General features: G+C 45.8%; 1 protein-coding gene across 2 annotated transcripts in view; it reads right to left on the bottom strand.

Moving 5' to 3' along the window:
• Positions 1 to 1342: 1342 nt before the first annotated feature.
• The window catches only part of LOC144820246 (NXPE family member 3-like), a 146152-nt gene continuing 128753 nt past the window's right edge, over positions 1343 to 18741 (bottom strand). For both annotated transcript variants that reach the window (XM_078677856.1, XM_078677879.1), the window contains exon 5: positions 1343 to 2979. In XM_078677856.1, the coding sequence (XP_078533982.1) occupies positions 2453 to 2979 (527 nt within the window). In that variant the 3' untranslated portion in view covers positions 1343 to 2452. The remainder of the gene's footprint in view (positions 2980 to 18741) is intronic.

Raw genomic sequence — 18741 nt, 5'->3', positions numbered from 1 at the left:
GCGCTTGGCTTGCCTTTTTTGTAGGGTGGGGTGCTCCAGGACTAGAGCGCTAGAGCGGTTGGTGTTGGTTAATGCGGTGGGGATGTTGCGGTTGAGGGTAGAGTTGAGCTGCTCCTCGTTGACTCTGCAATGAGTATTTTGCCTTTGATTGTTATTGTGACACTCAGTAAGCCTGACTTTTGAGTAATGTGGGCATGTTTTTGTTGAGCACGTAAAGAAGTATTGCATTTCTAGAGTTTAGTACTTGCTGATTGCAGACCACTAGAGATGCCTCCAGTGCAGGGGGCTATGGTACATTTAGGGGGTACTAGACTGTTTCTGGCAATCCTTTAGTGTGGGCCTCATGTTGGTTGTGAGACCCTTTAGATGGAGTCACCTTAGGTGACTACACTTATATTTTTCAAAATATTTGTTAATTTATGTGAAGTTTGGATAATAAAATACTTTTTCATTTTCTTTAGAGAAAGCACTGACTAGAAGACGAATTATTAAATGTTGTTTTTGCATTGCTGAGTTGGGAGTCTCTAGCCCACCACACCTCCCCTGTGGAAACCAGGAACTGCCCTGCCTGAGAGTTGAGTGCTAACAATTGGTACTTGGTTCCCAATTTGCCTTCACCGAGGCCCAGGAACCGAGTACCCCCGTCTTCTTGGGTCCCACCCAGTCTGGGTTTCTTACAGTCATTGTGAGTTAAACAATGGTGTTGGGAGATCTTACAGTATATTTTTTGGGGTTAGGTTCAGCATGTTCCTAAATAAATGTAAACATTTGAAAGGGGCCAAACTGATTACAAAATTTGAGAGTTAAAATACATAACATAACTCCTATGATGGTGACCCCACATTGACGTTTAAATTCTTCAACTATTAATATATAGTGGTTAGCACAGATATGATCTTAGCTGTGGATTTAGAGTATAATATCAGTAAAATCCTGTTCATTTATTTGTAGGTCAGGATATCCTACACAGAAATATTATCTGACATAAATATCATATTTATTACTGGCATATTGCCGCAATTAGTATAGATCTTATATGATCATATCTAATAAGGCAATATTTCTGGCAGGCAGTATCTGACAACGATACTCTGGTTCCTCACTGTCCACGTAAAGAACTGACGTGTAGCGTTGAAGTTAGTTTTGTATAACCAACCAGCCTATGAATGTAAATAGCCATTGCACCAACTTTGACCTGCTGTCTGACAAAGACCTAGATTTATAAATAGTCATGACTTAATCATTTCTGAGTTAGATTTTATTCTCTTGATTAATTCATTTTTAGGTCTTTCCACCACCATACTTTTTTAACACTTCAAACGGAGCTCAGAAGACAATGGAGTTTGAAAACATGTCTAGGTATTTATTGGAATAATAGAAAGTTCATTACTCTGGCTTAATGTTGGGTCCTGCTGATGAGTGCAAACTCACTCAGACCCACAGTTGTTATGAACTTCATTCCTAGCCGAAGAAACTCTATAATGCAGTTTATACTTGGATATCTCACACACTTCTGCATCAATATAATCATGCTCTCCCAACCCAGACGCTTTGAGCAAGCTTCCTGTACGCACAGCTTGTCGTTATCTCTGGCATCACTTATCCATGTTAACATTAATAACATGGTACGGGTAGGCCTCTAATTACTTCAACTAGGAGGGAAAATAATACACCGATGTTCACTGTACTAATTAGGATTTAGTCAGCAAACTATGTATCTCCAAAGACATTTTAATAAAATATGTCTACTAGTCGTCCACAAACTGTACTTTTCCCCTCTTCCAAATCAATGGTAATCCACACACAATTTATCTTCTACATTCATTCATTTACTCTGTTCTGCCTACACACTTCAGCTTCTGCTCGGCAGTAGAACATACTCCATGAAAGAATACAATCACATAGACATTCATGCTGAAAACAGATGGATACCTTGTTATATGCGCTCCCGATAAGTCCAGGCAATTCCCCAACCAGGTGCAAGTCTCTATATAATTACCTTCCCTGGCGCCATTCTGCATCACCTTCACTAGTCCGTACAGACTCCTACTTCAGGCTCAGCAGGCTAGTGCCACCAATAGGCACAGGCCTCTTCACAACACTGAAGGACAAGTGTGCACGCCTCATTACCACGTTTACCTATCAGTATATACATATCTCTAATTGACATAATACTCTATACTGACAACTAAACATATGTCTGCACAGGGACCCCATAGCACAAAAGACATCTGAACAGGACCCTCCAGTACTTTGGCCCACCATTGCTCACGTCTTTCCAGTACCATGGCTTGTACCCTATTCTTGATCGGTTTCATAAAAAAATGGTTGCTCTTCCACACGATGGCATGCCTGTTTCCAATTACAATTCTTACGGTGTAATAAGAAACTTCTAGCTATGTATTGCTATAGCTTTCACTCTCTTCTTTGTGTTCCTGCCTCTCTACCGTACTCAGCTGGGGCAGATAAAAGACAAGAACATGTCTACTTGATTTTGGACAATAGCTCTCTGTGGATGAAGGCTCTCCTGAAGGTAGTGACAGGAAGTCATTTCCCAAGCATCTACAATGCCCACCCGGAGTCCAGAAAACATGTTCCGCATAATAAGATCCAATTGGAGCGATAGCCAGTTGCTGCCGTAGTTATGTCCAGTGTTAGCAGTTTTGAGGATCACCGTGGTATTGGGGCTCCTCTCTAGGAGCTCCACCACAGCCCTGCGGATGTTTCTCAGCCGCCTGATGTACACCTCCACCGGGAAGGACGTGAAGTGAGCCCAGAGGTTAATAGCAATCACCATATTAGGTCCTCCGCCAAGACCAGCAATGTCATTGGCCATGTAGTGCAGATCTGCTGCCATCATTTTCGCCATCCGAAGAGGTTTCCCATGAGACCTCCACTGCACCAGCAAACCGTTCCCTGCATCAGTTGCCAAAAGAGGCCCTGCGTGGTACTCGACGTGCAGATCAATTTTCTTCAGCGCTGCAAAGTCAAGAAACAAGAGAGTTAACGTGGACACTGATTCGCGACATAGCCCAGCCAAAGATCAATTCTTAAATCAATACGGATGCTTATGATGACTCCTTTTCTTTTATTGATATTTGAGCATTACATACTAAAAGCAAGTACAACATTTATCGGCTTAATGTACTCAATTCAGCTTTGCCCTCCCATGGACATTCCACAGACATGCAAATAATTCCGTTATTGCAAAGAGCAATGTATAAATACATGAAGCAAGTGTATTTTCCCAGTGCATACGTTCTGTTGCTAATACTGAGTAATAGTTTTGTTCATCACTGTGGCCTATCACCTAAGGGACATTACAATGTTACAAGTTTACAGTCTGTGTATCCGGCCATGACTCTACCGTATGTGTGAATTGTTGCAGTTTCCTCACCTCACACTCAGCTGTTATCCATTGGAACCATTATTCTGTTTGTTGTACATTTACCTCTCTGTAGGTCGGGTGTTAGCTCCGGGACGACTCCGGTTGAGGCAGCTGCACGCGCTTGACAAAATTCTGTATTAAACTAAAGTTATATGTAATATGTACTTATATAAATGGGCTTTCAGCCACTTCTCCTCATGAGTTGCTCAGTTCTTGTGTCATTCACAAATTGTTTACACCCACTACAGCATTCAGCATGGGGCGAGGGGGAGGGGGTGAGGCTACTTTAGCCATTAGCTAACTTCACTTTTGAGTGACAACATTTACGCCTTTCACAAGAAGCACTTCTGCACACATGGTAGGGCTTTCAGTGTCATAGTTTCTGTTTGTACCTCATTATTACTTTAGTGTTGCCTTTGTTTGTGGAGCTTGATGTGATAGCAGGATCCTTCTCCCAGATGAGAGCACAGGGCACATTTAATCTTTATCAGTTCCTGTCTCCTGCCAATGCTGTTGTAAATATTCTTTTGAAGTGGACTTTGTTTATCCAACCACTGATTTTAGAGCATACCAGTAGCTCACATACACTCTGAATGTAAGCTCATTAGGGTACTCCATCTTTCCAAACCCACCTGTCAATCACCCATTCATTCTCTTTCCTTCTTTCTTTCTTTCTTTCTGTCTTTCTCTTTCTTTCTCTTTCTCGCCCTCGTCTTTCTTTCTTTCTCTTTTTTTCTTACCTTCCTCTTTCTTTCTTACTGTTCTCTTTGTTACTTTCTTGTCTCCCTCTTAATTTCCTTGTTTGCTACTTTTGCTCCTTTTTTTATCTTTCTTTCTTCTCCCTTGCATTTCTTTCTTTCTTTCCTTTTTTGTGCCTTCCTCTTTCTTGACTTCTTACCTTCCTTTCTGTCTTGTCTTCTTCCTTTCTTTTCTTCAGTTTTCTTTTTACTCTTCACCTTTTTATCCTTTCTTCTTTCTTTCCTTTCTTGCCTTCCTCTTTCTTTCATTGCTGATTTCTTTCTTTCTTTCATTCTTTCTTTATTTCCTTGTTTGCCTATATCTTTCCTTCTTTGTTTCTTTGTCCTTCTATCATTTCCTCTTTCTTTTCTTTTTCATCTTGCTTTCCTTTTTCTGTCTTTGCTTCCTTCTTTTCTTGCTTACCTTTCATTCTTCCTTTCATTCTTTCTTTCTCGCCTTAAGTCTGTTTTGGTCAAAGCCTTTTTTTATGTTACCAACATAGTTATCTATAAGGGTTGTCAGCCAGGTGTCATCCATTAGTCTGTGGTCTTTGCATTCACATGTATCTTCCACCCACTCCAGCGTGCATCAAGGGCTAATGTGTCAGCCCATTTCAGCCATTGGCTGAGTTCATTATGAGTTACGGCTTGCTGCCGTTTCACAAGGGGCCAATCAACTCGCAGAGTAGTTCTAGTCACTGCCAGGAAGTACTATGGCAATGTGCGCTTTTATGGGATCAAAGCAACATATTTGCCTTCTAGCTAATGTTTTGTTTAGATTGACAACGGCCCAGAAGGTTCTAAAATAATGACGTTTTGCAAAAGCATGACAAAATAAAACAAGAATTGCCAAAAGGCTGGCGTCCAAAGCCAGACCTATTGGCTTTGCCAATACTTGTTACAGTCTTGGTACTGTCTAGCACAGACAGCTCTGTATCCCAAATGTAAGCGTACACTCAGAGTTGACTTTGTGTTGGGAATTACTCATGATTGGCTGGCTTTCTTGTCTAGCTGATCTGAGAGAACTATTTTTGTAATCCTTAGTTTCCCATTTCACTCTTAGCACTCTATGGGAGTGCATCACTTTCCTTGATTCCCCCTATCTCTGCCTTGCTGTTCCCAGCCGTCAGCTATCAGTGATCAGCTATTCCTAGCAGTCAGCCTTTGTGTTTTAATCATTATAAATTTGAGCTACAAGCGATTCAAAAACAAGCAAGCCCGATTATTACAGGTGACACCGATGGGCCTTGTGAAGTTTGTTCTTTACCAGTATAGCAGCTATTAAACATAAACGAGGTGTCTTGGTAAAGTTTTATCCCGTCAGTTCTGATAAACATTGTACAGCATAACTCCAGAATCTTTGGACTTTACCACTTGTCCACATCATGACCACGTATGGACCCACTTTGTTGTTGCATTTGGAGCAAAGATCACTGTTGTATGCATAAATTTCATGGTCAGATACACCGTATGTACCCAATAGGGACCAATTTCAAACGGTGATTATTTAATATAGGTTTATGAGAACTATATTTTGCTCTGTTTCCACTCCTGTAACAAATTAATTTCCCGTTTTCCTTGATGCAGTTGCATAACTTCTGAATCTGTGGATCCTCAAACTTTGTATGAGCCTGAAAAAATCTCTTCCTTCCTCCAGAAACAATTGGTTCCTATGTTTTTTCATTGTTGTGTAATTCAGACATTTGATCGCAACAAACCTCTTCCGGATCAGTTTCTGGACATTCTTGTCATATGTCCACGAGTAATGGCCAGATATACCATTGTGAAGCGGATCACCGTGAGGTCTGTTTTCTCATCATGAGCAAACTCTCAGACTGGTGAGCCAGTTATCTCTGAAGACCCCAGTGCAGCAGCCCTGCCCCACTCCTTCAGACCCCTTTCACAACTTCCCGTGTAGCTGCTCTGGTCAGGGTTCAGAGGGCAGAGAGTGTGCTCATATTTGCTGACAGCCTCTGTATGAGTCGTCCAGAGAAAGGCTTGTGGCCAAACATTGTCGCGGCGCCAATTCCAATTCTACCTGGCTTGTCCAGCCAATCACAGCAGGACTAATCATTCCGACAACTTTGTACCCATTCTGAGCCTGAAACTAGGTGCCCAGCAGTTCAGGCAGGGGTGTTAAAGTGAGTGTTATATTGATGCCAGTGTATGTTCCATGACTCAATCATGAGACAGAAGTAACTACTTTGGGTTCAATGTAGCAAATGGCGCCTTTAGAGCCCACCTCTGATTTCTTTCTCAAGAACTTTGCTTCCATTAAATGCAACATGGAGAGGATTGCTGAGAGTCGGGACAAAGCCTGAACTTCCCTGAAAATATCTGTGTAGACAGCATAAACCTATCTGGGGTGCTGGGGCCAGAATGACCGTGGTGAGCCAAAGGGAGATGGATCGCTCTTATGTAAGACAGGGGGCATCAAGATTTACATTTGACACAAAAATGCCACAGTTTTGTTACCTTTTCCCTGGGGAAACTCCAAGTGGGTGAGAAGATGAAGGAAGTCAAAGTGGATTTGCAGATGATGGGCGCTGTGCTGACTTTATCTCAAGCAGTCCAACTCAGAAAGTCTTCCGGGGAGGAGAGACCTCCAACACAAGGGTAAGAAATAGCCCCTGCAGAGATCCAGCACAGCTGAGTCTACAGTGCAGCAGTAAGAGCTGCCTAGATGAAGGAGACCAGGTGATCAGAACTAGCTTTCAGGAATCAAGGATTATAATTTGGTACACATAGAGGGCAGGGACGTTGTGCACGAGACCCACCAGTGCTAAATGCTTTCCGAAGGTGGAGAGACTGGCTGTGTGTATCAAGTGTCAGCCCGAGTTGCTGATAGGCATCAAGATGTTGGCCGCCCGGTATAACGTCCTTTGTGTTCCAGAGCGTTCTTGTTGGTCGCAATGTTGGTGTTGCAAGGACCCTTGATTTCTGAATTTTTGATTGATGTTAAAGGAACGTTATGTTTCTTAAGAGTTTGTTGAAAAAATATCCATAATATGGAAATTTATTTGGCAAGGGGAAGCTATTTGGGATCAAACAAGCTTGGAACTGCTTCTTCAATTAGACATTTGTATCCAAAGACTTTGTGGACAATTTAGAGTCTATCTGAACTTGAATTCGTTTGTGAAGGAACTGAAATGATTCTGTTTCAAAGCATCATTGAGTATTTATTTTTATTTATTTATTTTAGCGATTTGTACAGCGCATGGTGACCCGAGGGCATCCCCGCGCTAAAATCTTGAAGGCGAACCTGAGGGCAGACAGGGGGGAAATTTTTATTTAGGGAACAGTATCGTTTTCAATTTCTTCCTGAACCGCAGGTGATTGGATTCCAGTCGGAGGGTACGGGGGAGGGCGTTCCATCTCGTGGAGGCATTGATCGAGAAGCGGCGGCCACCTGAGCGTGTCTTCCTATGCCTGGGGACGTTGGCCAGATTCTCATTTTCCGAGCGGAGGGACCTGGAGACTTTGTAAGGGGTAACCAGGTTTCTTAAGATGTTTGGGCCGGAACCGTTAAGCAGCTTATGTGCAGTGCAGAGGGTCTTGAAATCGACCCTTTGGCGGATAGGAAGCCAGTGGAGGTCCTGGATTGCATGCCTGGCTGATGCTCTGGAGGGGAGATTCCAGAGTAGCCGGGCGGCTGCGTTCTGCGTTCGCTGGAGTTTGGTGAGGGTAGATTCTGGTGCTCCGAGGTATATCATGTTACAGTAGTCCAGCCTTGCGAGTACCAGGCCCTGTACTAGGAGTTTCCTGGATAGTGGCGGGAGAAGTGGAAGGATCTTCCTGATGGAGCGCATTAGGCCAAAGCAGGTCCCTGCTGTCTTGGTGGCTTGAGTCTTCAGTGACAGCTCGGGCTCTAGCCAGACTCCTAGGGTTTTGATTTCCTGTTTCGGGGTGGGGATTTCTCCGAAAACGTCTGGCCAGACCGAGGGAGGGATGGTGGACCACTGCTTGCCCAGAAGCATGACCTCAGTCTTGGACCCATTTAATTTAAGTGCTGACTCGCACATCCAGGTGTGTATGTTTTTAAGGCAGTTTTGGAGATTGTCCGGGTGTTTGTCCAATTGGGAAAGTGAGACGACTAGTTGGGTGTCGTCGGCGTAGCTTACTATTCTAATCCCAAAGGGGGTGACAACGTCTTCAAGGGGGGCCATGTAGACATTAAATAAGGTTGGACTTAATGAGGACCCCTGGGGGACTCCGCTCGTGAGTGGGAGGGTGGCAGAGTGGAATTCGCCATCCCACACCTGGTACGATCGCCCTGAGAGGAAGGACTCTATCCACTTGAGCGCTGAGTTTGCAATCCCTGCAGCAGCTAGCCGATGGAGAAGGACACGATGGTTGACTGTGTCGAAGGCTGCGCTTAGGTCCAGGAGGATCACTGCCACTGATCCTCCTGAATCCAGGATGCATCTCGCCTCCTCGATGACAGCGAGGAGGGCGGAGTCCGTGCCATGACCTGGACGGAAACCCGTCTGGGACTGCCGTAAGATGTTATTGGCTTCCAGGTAACATGACAATTGGCCATTGACCAGTTTCTCAGCCATCTTACTGGTACCAGGGAGGAGAGAAATAGGTCTGTAGTTCGCCATGTCGGCTGGGTCAAGCTGGGGTTTTTTAAGGAGTGCCTTAACAATTGCACATTTCCAGCTGGGGGGGACCGAGCCTTGGGAGAGTGATGTATTTATGAGCTCCGTAATTGTGGGTACTACGACTGGGGCAATAGTTTTGAGGAATCTGATCGGGACGGGGTCTAACGGGGATCCACTTTTCATTTTGGTTAAGGTGGATTCTACCTCGTCTCTAGTTACTGCTTTGAAGGAGGTGAGCTGAGGAAGCGTGCTATTTACTGCGTAGTTAGCGAAACCCTCGTCATTCGAGTTGTTGGGTAGGCTGGGAGGGGGCAGAGATGTTAAGATGCGGTCGATTTTGGCGTTGAAGTAGTTGGCCAGCTCATTACTTCTGTCCACAGGCGTAGTGTTAGATGAGAGTGGGACAGATTTTTTCAGTAGCTCTTTAACGATGAGATATGATTCCCTTGCCGAATTAGTAGCGTTTTTAATCCTGGTATCATAATGAGAGGCTTTGGCGATTTTTAGGGAACCTTTGTATAGTCTCACCGTTTGTTGATACTCCACTTTACTTGCGTGCTGCCAGTCTTTTCTCCATGTCCGTTCAGCTTTTTTACATTGTTTGCGAAGGACCCGGAGTTCCGGAGTATACCATGGAGCGGATCCTAGTTTATGGTTCTTATTTTCCCGAGTTTTTATTGGGAGAATGGAGTCAAGGGAGGTGGTAATCCAGGTTCTGAATTTACTGTCCGCGGTGGTCGGGTCTTCCGAGGGAGTCGGGATCGATAAATTCAGTGTTTTGGTCCAGTCCTCAGGGGATAGTCTGGCCCATGCTCTATCTTTAATGTAGGTGGTGGGTTTGTGGAGTTTCTTGGCTACTCCTGGAATGCGGAAAGGGACCATGAAATGGTCCGTCCATGGTAGGGGAAGGGACTTAGTGACTTGAAGAGTGGTGTCATTCGTAAATACTGGATCAAGCAGATGGCCTTTAGTGTGCGTGGCACCAGAATTAGCTAGATGGAGGCCAAATGTTGCCAGTTCTCCAATCAATTCAGCCGCTCCTGTATCTGTGGGGTCATCGAAATGGATGTTAAGATCCCCTATTATGGAGAAGTTGGGGGTGGAGTGGGCTTGCGATGCGATAGTCTCAAGGAGCGCTCTAGTGAAAGAGCTCATATTGCCGGGGGGGCGGTAGATTAGGAGTCCCACAAGCGTGTGGGTTGGACCTACGTGGATGGAAAATTGGAGGCTTTCAGAGTCCGTGATCTGGGCGTCGTGGATTCTGCAGGTAAGGTGGTCCCGGTAGATGATCGCCAGGCCTCCTCCTCTACCCAAAGGGCGGGGCTGGGATTGAACCAGAAAACCTGGGGGGGTAGCCAGGATGACGTCTGAGTCCGAGTGGTTTGTAATCCATGTTTCTGAGAGGAACAGGATATCGAGCTCATGATCCTCAATGAGATGGTTGATTAGCAACGCATGTCTGGGGAGAGAGCGGCAGTTCAGGGTGGCTAGTTTGAGAGCTGTGGGCAAAGTATGTCGGCAGGGGAGCTTGAGCTGGACAGGGCGGCAGCGAGTACATGTATTGTATGGGCCTTCCGGATCATAGATATAGTTACATGTAATATCAATAGGGGGTCTAAGACTAAGGAGGTCACGGCGTGAATAGCTTACCCCAAGGGCTGTCTGGTCCGGCAGGGGTTCTGGCCCTAGGCCCGGCTGGGCGCGGACGGGCGCAGACGGGCTTGCCTTAGGTGCGCCTTCGGCGCGCAAACGACGCTCCCGCTGCGCTCGTCCGCTGCGCTTCCGGTGGCAGCACATGATGTAGGGGTCAGGGGGGCGTGGCCTTCAGGGGGCGTGGCCTAAGTTCTCGCCGGCTTGGCGTTTGAGGCAGGGGAAAGTTAAACAGCGAGTGAGCGCTAGGTCCGCTGCTCGCTGAAATTCCCAGTGCAGGTGAGTGCCCTGGCGCTTGTTAGCGCGTGGTGAGTTAAAATACAAATTATTCAGTGACACAAAAAGCAATTTTTAAAACCTCCCGGCTTCCGCCTCAGGAGTGCGCGATCGTGAGATTGAAGGTCGCTTGTAAGCAGCGCCTTAAATACAGCGTCAGGGGGGCGTGGCCTTCAGGGGGCGTGGCCTAAGTTCTCGCCGGCTTGGCGTTTGAGGCAGGGGAAAGTTAAACAGCGAGTGAGCGCTAGGTCCGCTGCTCGCTGAAATTCCCAGTGCAGGTGAGTGCCCTGGCGCTTGTTAGCGCGTGGTGAGTTAAAATACAAATTATTCAGTGACACAAAAAGCAATTTTTAAAACCTCCCGGCTTCCGCCTCAGGAGTGCGCGATCGTGAGATTGAAGGTCGCTTGTAAGCAGCGCCTTAAATACAGCGTCAGGGGGGCGTGGCCTTCAGGGGGCGTGGCCTAAGTTCTCGCCGGCTTGGCGTTTGAGGCAGGGGAAAGTTAAACAGCGAGTGAGCGCTAGGTCCGCTGCTCGCTGAAATTCCCAGTGCAGGTGAGTGCCCTGGCGCTTGTTAGCGCGTGGTGAGTTAAAATACAAATTATTCAGTGACACAAAAAGCAATTTTTAAAACCTCCCGGCTTCCGCCTCAGGAGTGCGCGATCGTGAGATTGAAGGTCGCTTGTAAGCAGCGCCTTAAATACAGCGTCAGGGGGGCGTGGCCTTCAGGGGGCGTGGCCTAAGTTCTCGCCGGCTTGGCGTTTGAGGCAGGGGAAAGTTAAACAGCGAGTGAGCGCTAGGTCCGCTGCTCGCTGAAATTCCCAGTGCAGGTGAGTGCCCTGGCGCTTGTTAGCGCGTGGTGAGTTAAAATACAAATTATTCAGTGACACAAAAAGCAATTTTTAAAACCTCCCGGCTTCCGCCTCAGGAGTGCGCGATCGTGAGATTGAAGGTCGCTTGTAAGCAGCGCCTTAAATACAGCGTCAGGGGGGCGTGGCCTTCAGGGGGCGTGGCCTAAGTTCTCGCCGGCTTGGCGTTTGAGGCAGGGGAAAGTTAAACAGCGAGTGAGCGCTAGGTCCGCTGCTCGCTGAAATTCCCAGTGCAGGTGAGTGCCCTGGCGCTTGTTAGCGCGTGGTGAGTTAAAATACAAATTATTCAGTGACACAAAAAGCAATTTTTAAAACCTCCCGGCTTCCGCCTCAGGAGTGCGCGATCGTGAGATTGAAGGTCGCTTGTAAGCAGCGCCTTAAATACAGCGTCAGGGGGGCGTGGCCTTCAGGGGGCGTGGCCTAAGTTCTCGCCGGCTTGGCGTTTGAGGCAGGGGAAAGTTAAACAGCGAGTGAGCGCTAGGTCCGCTGCTCGCTGAAATTCCCAGTGCAGGTGAGTGCCCTGGCGCTTGTTAGCGCGTGGTGAGTTAAAATACAAATTATTCAGTGACACAAAAAGCAATTTTTAAAACCTCCCGGCTTCCGCCTCAGGAGTGCGCGATCGTGAGTACTATGCATGTATGAAAATAACAAAAGGGGAGAGAGAGAGTTATCGTGTGGATTCGTTCTCCCTATCCGTATACGCATTAACAATGAGAATCCAACTGTGAATAGAGTGTGTTCCCTACAATGGTGGGGAGCACACAGTGTTTGTAAAATACCCCTCACACACCAAAAGGACCCTTGGTGTCATGCTTCATCATTGGGGTCTTCGCACCCCTCTACGGGATGCGGCGTGCTGCGACCTACGACTACGCAAGAGCACTTACTTTTGTATCTATGTGTGGTGTATGCGAGGGTTTCAAAAAATGATGTGTGTGAGTGGTGGGGTTATCAAGTGAGTGATGATTAAAAAGGAACTGGCTCATGGGGTAGACATTAAAAAAAAGGTTTTAATGGCTGGTACTGTTAAAAAGGTGAGATTGGAGGTGTTTATGCAGTACAATGTGCACTACCTCCTGTGTGCGTCAACATGTTTCGGAGTCTGAACTCCTTCTTCAGGACGGGGTGCACAAATCCCCTATCTTACTCACGTATTACTGCTCAAAAATCTATTGATATTACAGAAAAGTGAAGTGTAATGCAGGCTACAATGTACCTACAACATGAAAGTCGATGGCTTCTGCTAATCGCAAAACCTGGAAAGGAAAAAACAGTAATCTGGTGATCCGATCCTCAATATTTGTAAGGTACAGTGACCTGTAGAAAAATATACATATTTATTTATAGTGTGGGCTGCTATCACTAGACACATAATGTCATACTACTTGTGATGTTGTGCCCTGTAAAAGAAGAAACACAGACAGGACACACATACATAAAACACACGCTCTATTTGTTAAGAATACTTCTGTTCCTGTGTCATAATTGTATATGGGGGTTTAGATAGCCTGGTTAATGCATATTTGTTTAATCCATCTGAGGTGCCTCATGAGCCTCTTAACGTAGGGGACTATTGTGCCATGCTGCTACCTGTAAAAAAACACATACACAGTTTCTGAGTCCCATTTACTCACATAGTTGTTGGTTGACCTCCATTTCCTGTACTAACACCATACTCACGATCAACAGGAGAGAATAGCTCCTTCTTGCCCCGTATGTGGCTCCGCTGTGAGTGCGGTATCTGCTTGGGGGCCTCGCCCTTTTATAGTTGGTAAATGGCTCAATTGAGTTTCAATTAGCGTGGTAAACTGACGGATGTAGTTACTTGCCCATATTTGGGTAATCCGGTTGTGGTTTTTGCTGATGGTTAACAGGCTCCCTTAGCGTGAAGAGAGGCTGTCTTTAGGCCTGTGCTAACACGTTACCAGCTCGGTCTCCAATGAGTCCCTGGTTTTCCTAGATTTGAATATCTACCCTGAAGGAGGTACATTCAAAACAACTACACATTTCAAGCCAACGGCCAGGAACTGCCTCCTGAGGTTTGATAGCTTTCACCCCCGACACCTCCGAGAAAACCTACCGTAATTCTTGAAATTGTACAGATATGGCGATGTACAAATCACAGGCAACTGACCTAAAACCCAAGTTACAGAAAAGGCAATATCTAGACCGGATTATCAATTCGGCCATGAAAAGAGCAAAAAATAACAACAGGGAGGCCCTACTTTAGAACAGGGTTACCAACTAACACTGAGCAGCTAAGACCCACCCATATGTGTAACCACATATAGCACACACTCAAATGAGGTCTCCAAAATTGTAAACAAGCACTGGCGCATACAAACAGGCGGAGATCTGACCCTAGAGAAACCCATGTTTGCACACAGACGGGGGCGCAATCTCAAGGATATTCTAGTCCACACCCGTCCTAACAAGAATCAACAACCCACACCGTTCTTACATGGAATACAAGGGCACTTTCCATGTGGCAACTGTAGCAGTTGTCACCTGACGAAGAAAAGCAAGCAGTTGACATTTAGTAACGGAACCAAGTGGGGCCAACGGAAACTGACTAACTGCAACAGCAAGAACGTAGTCTACATGATTACCTGTCCATGTGGCCTCGAATACATCGGCATGACTACACGGGCAGTAAAAACACGATTAAGTGAACACAAAAGCAACGTGCGGTGCAAAAGAAGCACCACGAAAATGACTACCCACTTTTTGGAGGCTGAACACTGTGTAAATGACCTTAACTGGACTGTGATAGAGCAACTCCAGACAGAGACTGGCCTTTTCGAAAAAGAACAGCATTGGGTGTTCCGCCTTGGCACTCATATCTCAGGCCTCAATGATGAGATACCTTGGGGCCAATTGAACTGATGCACCTCCCTTTTTTCCTGAGAAACTAATTGCTTTCATTGAATAAGACCTGTAGAGGCCCCTCTATGCACACCTAAGTACAACCTCCACAATGCCGCCTTATGTGCCATGTTTTTCTAGTTGCAATTTAAACACTGTATAATTAATGCACTTGGTTCTGAAGCCCATAGTTTAATTACTGCCTCCACCCATAAGAACATTAAATGTCTATTTAACGCATACATTTGACAACTGGCCTCTTCACACAGAGCACAGTACTTGTCTTTACATTTCATTTTATTCAGGGTGGTTTCGTTATGTCCCACTCAGGAAAGTGTAAAATGTAACCGGGCACAAATATCGCTATAACAGAGAGCGCGCATGCGCACGCACTAAGACCAAGCATCACACATTGGCAAGTAAAGGTAACCGAGCCCAGAGATCTCTAAAATTTGAGCAAAAGCGCGCGCACGATGATTTAGCATCTGGCACCGGCTCATGCGCTGGAAAGAGATTAGCATTTCGTGTTAGCACAGGCCTAAAGACAGCGCCTCTTCAATGTGTAGTTGTTTTGAATGTACCTCCTTCAGGGTAGATATTCAAATCTAGGAAAACCAGGGACTCATTGGAGACCGAGCTGGTAACGTGTTAGCACAGGCCTAAAGACAGCCTCTCTTCACGCTAAGGGAGCCTGTTAACCATCAGCAAAAACCACAACCGGATTACCCAAATATGGGCAAGTAACTACATCCGTCAGTTTACCACGCTAATTGAAACTCAATTGAGCCATTTACCAACTATAAAAGGGCGAGGCCCCCAAGCAGATACCGCACTCACAGCGGAGCCACATACGGGGCAAGAAGGAGCTATTCTCTCCTGTTGATCGTGAGTATGGTGTTAGTACAGGAAATGGAGGTCAACCAACAACTATGTGAGTAAATGGGACTCAGAAACCGTGTATGTATTTTTTTACAGGTAGCAGCATGGCGCGATAGTCCCCTACGTTAAGAGGCTCATGAGGCACCTCAGATGGATTAAACAAATATGCATTAACCAGGCTATCTAAACCCCCATATACAATTATGACACAGGAACAGAAGTATTCTTAACAAATAGAGCGTGTGTTTTATGTTTTATGTATGTGTGTCCTGTCTGTGTTTCTTCTTTTACAGGGCACAACATCCCTAGTAGTATGACATCATGTGTCTAGTGATAGCTGCCCACACTATATATAATTATGTATATTTTTCTACAGGTCACTGTACCTTACAAATATTGAGGATCGGATCACCAGATTACTGTTTTTTCCTTCCCAGGTTTTGCGATTAGCAGAAAACATCGACTTTCATGTTGTAGGTACATTGTAGCCTGCATTACACTTCACTTTTCTGTAATATCAATAGATTTTTGAGTGGGAATACGTGAGTATGGTAGGGGATTTGTGAACCCCGTCCTGAAGAAGGAGTTCAGACTCCGAAACATGTTGACGCACACAGGAGGTAGTGCACATTGTACTTCATAAACACCTCCAATCTCACCTTTTTAACAGTACCAGCCCGGGGGCCCATTAAAACCTTTTTTTTTTGTCTACCCCACGAGCCAGGTGCTTTTTAATTATTAATGATAACTTTATTTCGGTCAGAAGACCATAAAAGTGCAGATAAAATACATACAGGGCACAATTAATTTAAAACAATAAATAGTGAAAGAATAAGTATTAGAGATAAAAATTGATTAAACTCAGCAGTTATTAAGAACCAAGTAGTATAAAATTCATAATTGATCACAGGCATTATACAAAGCTTTTCCTTCTGCGCCACATACTAAGTAGAAAACGAGATACAGCAAAAACTATGGGGGAAGAGGTATCATACATTAGAACCCTGCAGGCCTGTATACAATGTCTAAACCGCAGGTTCCTACATAATGGGGTCAGCCAGCATTTTCTTATTGTTACATACGCTGGACAGAAAAACATAACATGAGGAACATCTTCTCGTTTATAATTACATGCCGGGCAGGCTCCATTCTCCGATTTTGCACATTTAGAGGTAAATGCCCTGATTGGTAGGCTGCCATACCTTAGTTGAGTTTATAACTTCCTCGCAAGAGGTGGTTGAATTACATCTAGGAATTCCTCTAGTCGTGGTTCCGATTTTACTAAGAGGAACTCTACAGACAGCCTACCCAGGGTAGCTGATCTCTGTAGGGCTAATAGATTTTGCCGCTTCAGCAGATTTTGGAGTTCCGATCTGGATATCCTCGGGCAGCTCAAATCAGGAGTCTCCCAAAGCTCAGGCAAACCTATTCGGGCACTAAGAACCTTAATGTGAAGCAACCACGGGATATTTTTGCTTTTTAGAAGACCCCAAACCTCCAAAAATTCCGCTCTATAGGGGGCCAGCTCAGGAACTGACCAGAACCTCTTCCAATAGAGCATAGGCCGTGCAGCTACCAACTCCTCTATTGACTCCAGGCCCAAATCAAATCGTAGAGGGATGAGTGGTGTACTTTGTGGTAAACCCACCAGATTCCTCATGAAACACTGTTCCACCCTCAAAAGATTGGATGTATTCTTATGGCCCCAAAGTTCAGCACCATACGTTGAGGCTGTTCTTGCCTGGAGTCGATATATTTCAAGAACCGGAGCTGCCGGTTTGAAGTCTGATGTTCCGTGGAGCTTGCTAATACCCCCTGCTATTTGTGTTAGCTAAGAGCTGACTTAGAAATTTGGAAGCCTCAGTCAAAATCTTCGTCAAGTTAATACCAAGATAGACAAAAGTTTTGACATGTTCCAGGGGGATGCTATTGAGGACGGGATTTGGGCGGGTCTGTTTCGGGGGATTGAAGATCATAAACTTGGTCTTATCCAAGTTAACCTCCAATCCACGCGAGGCACAGAACGTTGCAAAACCGTCCGGAGTACACTGGATGCCCGATGATGTTTTTGGATAACAGCAAGGTGTCATCCGCAAACATCACAGCGGGCACCCGCCCGGTAGCCAGCCTGGGAGCGTCATTGTCTATTACACCAATTAAATGGTCCACAAGACCATTGATGTAAAGACAGAATAACGTGGGAGCCAGGACGCACCACTGGCGTACACCCTTTGAAACAGGAAAGCGTGCTGAGAGATCTCCATACCTCCCACACCTGACTTGGGCATAATTGCCAGTATGTAATCTGTTTAAGATGTTCAATAAATAGGGCGGGAGACCCAAGTCTGCTAAAACTTTCCACAGCTTTTCCCTTGGAACGAGGTCGAAAGCGGCCCGCAGGTCAACAAAGACAAGGTAGAGGCTGCCACCCTCCACTCTTGCCGTTTTCCAAAATAAGACCTGCAGCCGAAATATTTAGTCCAAGGTTGAAATGCCTGACCTTGAGTGTAGTCAATATTTTGTTTTCCTCCATCCACCCTTGGATCCTGTCCAAAATGATCCTGCCCATTAGTTTTTGTGTTGTATCTATAAGGCTAATGGGCCTATAATTAGATGGGGTTAACGGGCAACCTTTCTTATAAATGGGGACGATCTTGGTTCCCAACCAGGTGCCTGGGGGATCAGTCCCCATAAGAATCGCATTAAATAGGACAACCAATGATGGTGCCCATATTTTAGGTTGAGAACAAAATAAATCCCCAGGCAATTTATCGAGGCCCGGGGCTTTGTTGGAAAGCAGCCTTGCTAATGCAAACACAACCTCCTTCAGAGTTGTAATCTCGGGCATTGCAAGATGGCACTCATCCTCAACATACCGGGAGTCCTGTCATCGCTCGTCGCCCAAGGCCCCCACCAATCGATACTCATGGCGGGGACCTGGGGCGCCGAACGAAGGAGGCACAGTAGCTTCCCCCAGGGCCAGGTCTGTCACCCCTACCAATCTATACTCCTGGCAGGGTTCGAGACCTGAAAGGGGCACAGACTCTAGCTCCAAGTTAGCATATAATGCTCCAAAATGAGCTTCCCACACTGAGAGTGCTATATTCGGGGATAAAGCCAGACCTCCCCCGCTCACGCCTGAGCTAACAATAGCCCAAAACGACTTAGAGTCCTTACATGAGAGTGCAGATCTAAGCTCCTCTCACCTAGTCTCCTCCCAATCCCTCTTTCCCCTAATGATTGCCTTTTTGTAGAGCAATCGTGATATCCTAATTCTTGCTCTGTCTTTGGTTTTAATTGCAGTGAGCAGGTCTTTTTTTGCTTTCCTGCAGGAGGCGCCGTACCAGGGATGTGTCCTGACCCGATGGGGTTTGTTCCCACCCACAGGGCAAAACACATCCACTAGCGCGACAGCCAACTGCTTATGGATTTCCACAGCTCTACCCTGGGGACCCAAATCCTCTATCTCAGAAAT

Source organism: Lissotriton helveticus, chromosome 1_1, assembly GCF_964261635.1.
Source record: "Lissotriton helveticus chromosome 1_1, aLisHel1.1, whole genome shotgun sequence".
NCBI classification, from domain to species: Eukaryota; Metazoa; Chordata; class Amphibia; order Caudata; family Salamandridae; genus Lissotriton; species Lissotriton helveticus.
This window is presented reverse-complemented; position numbering and strand designations above follow the sequence as displayed.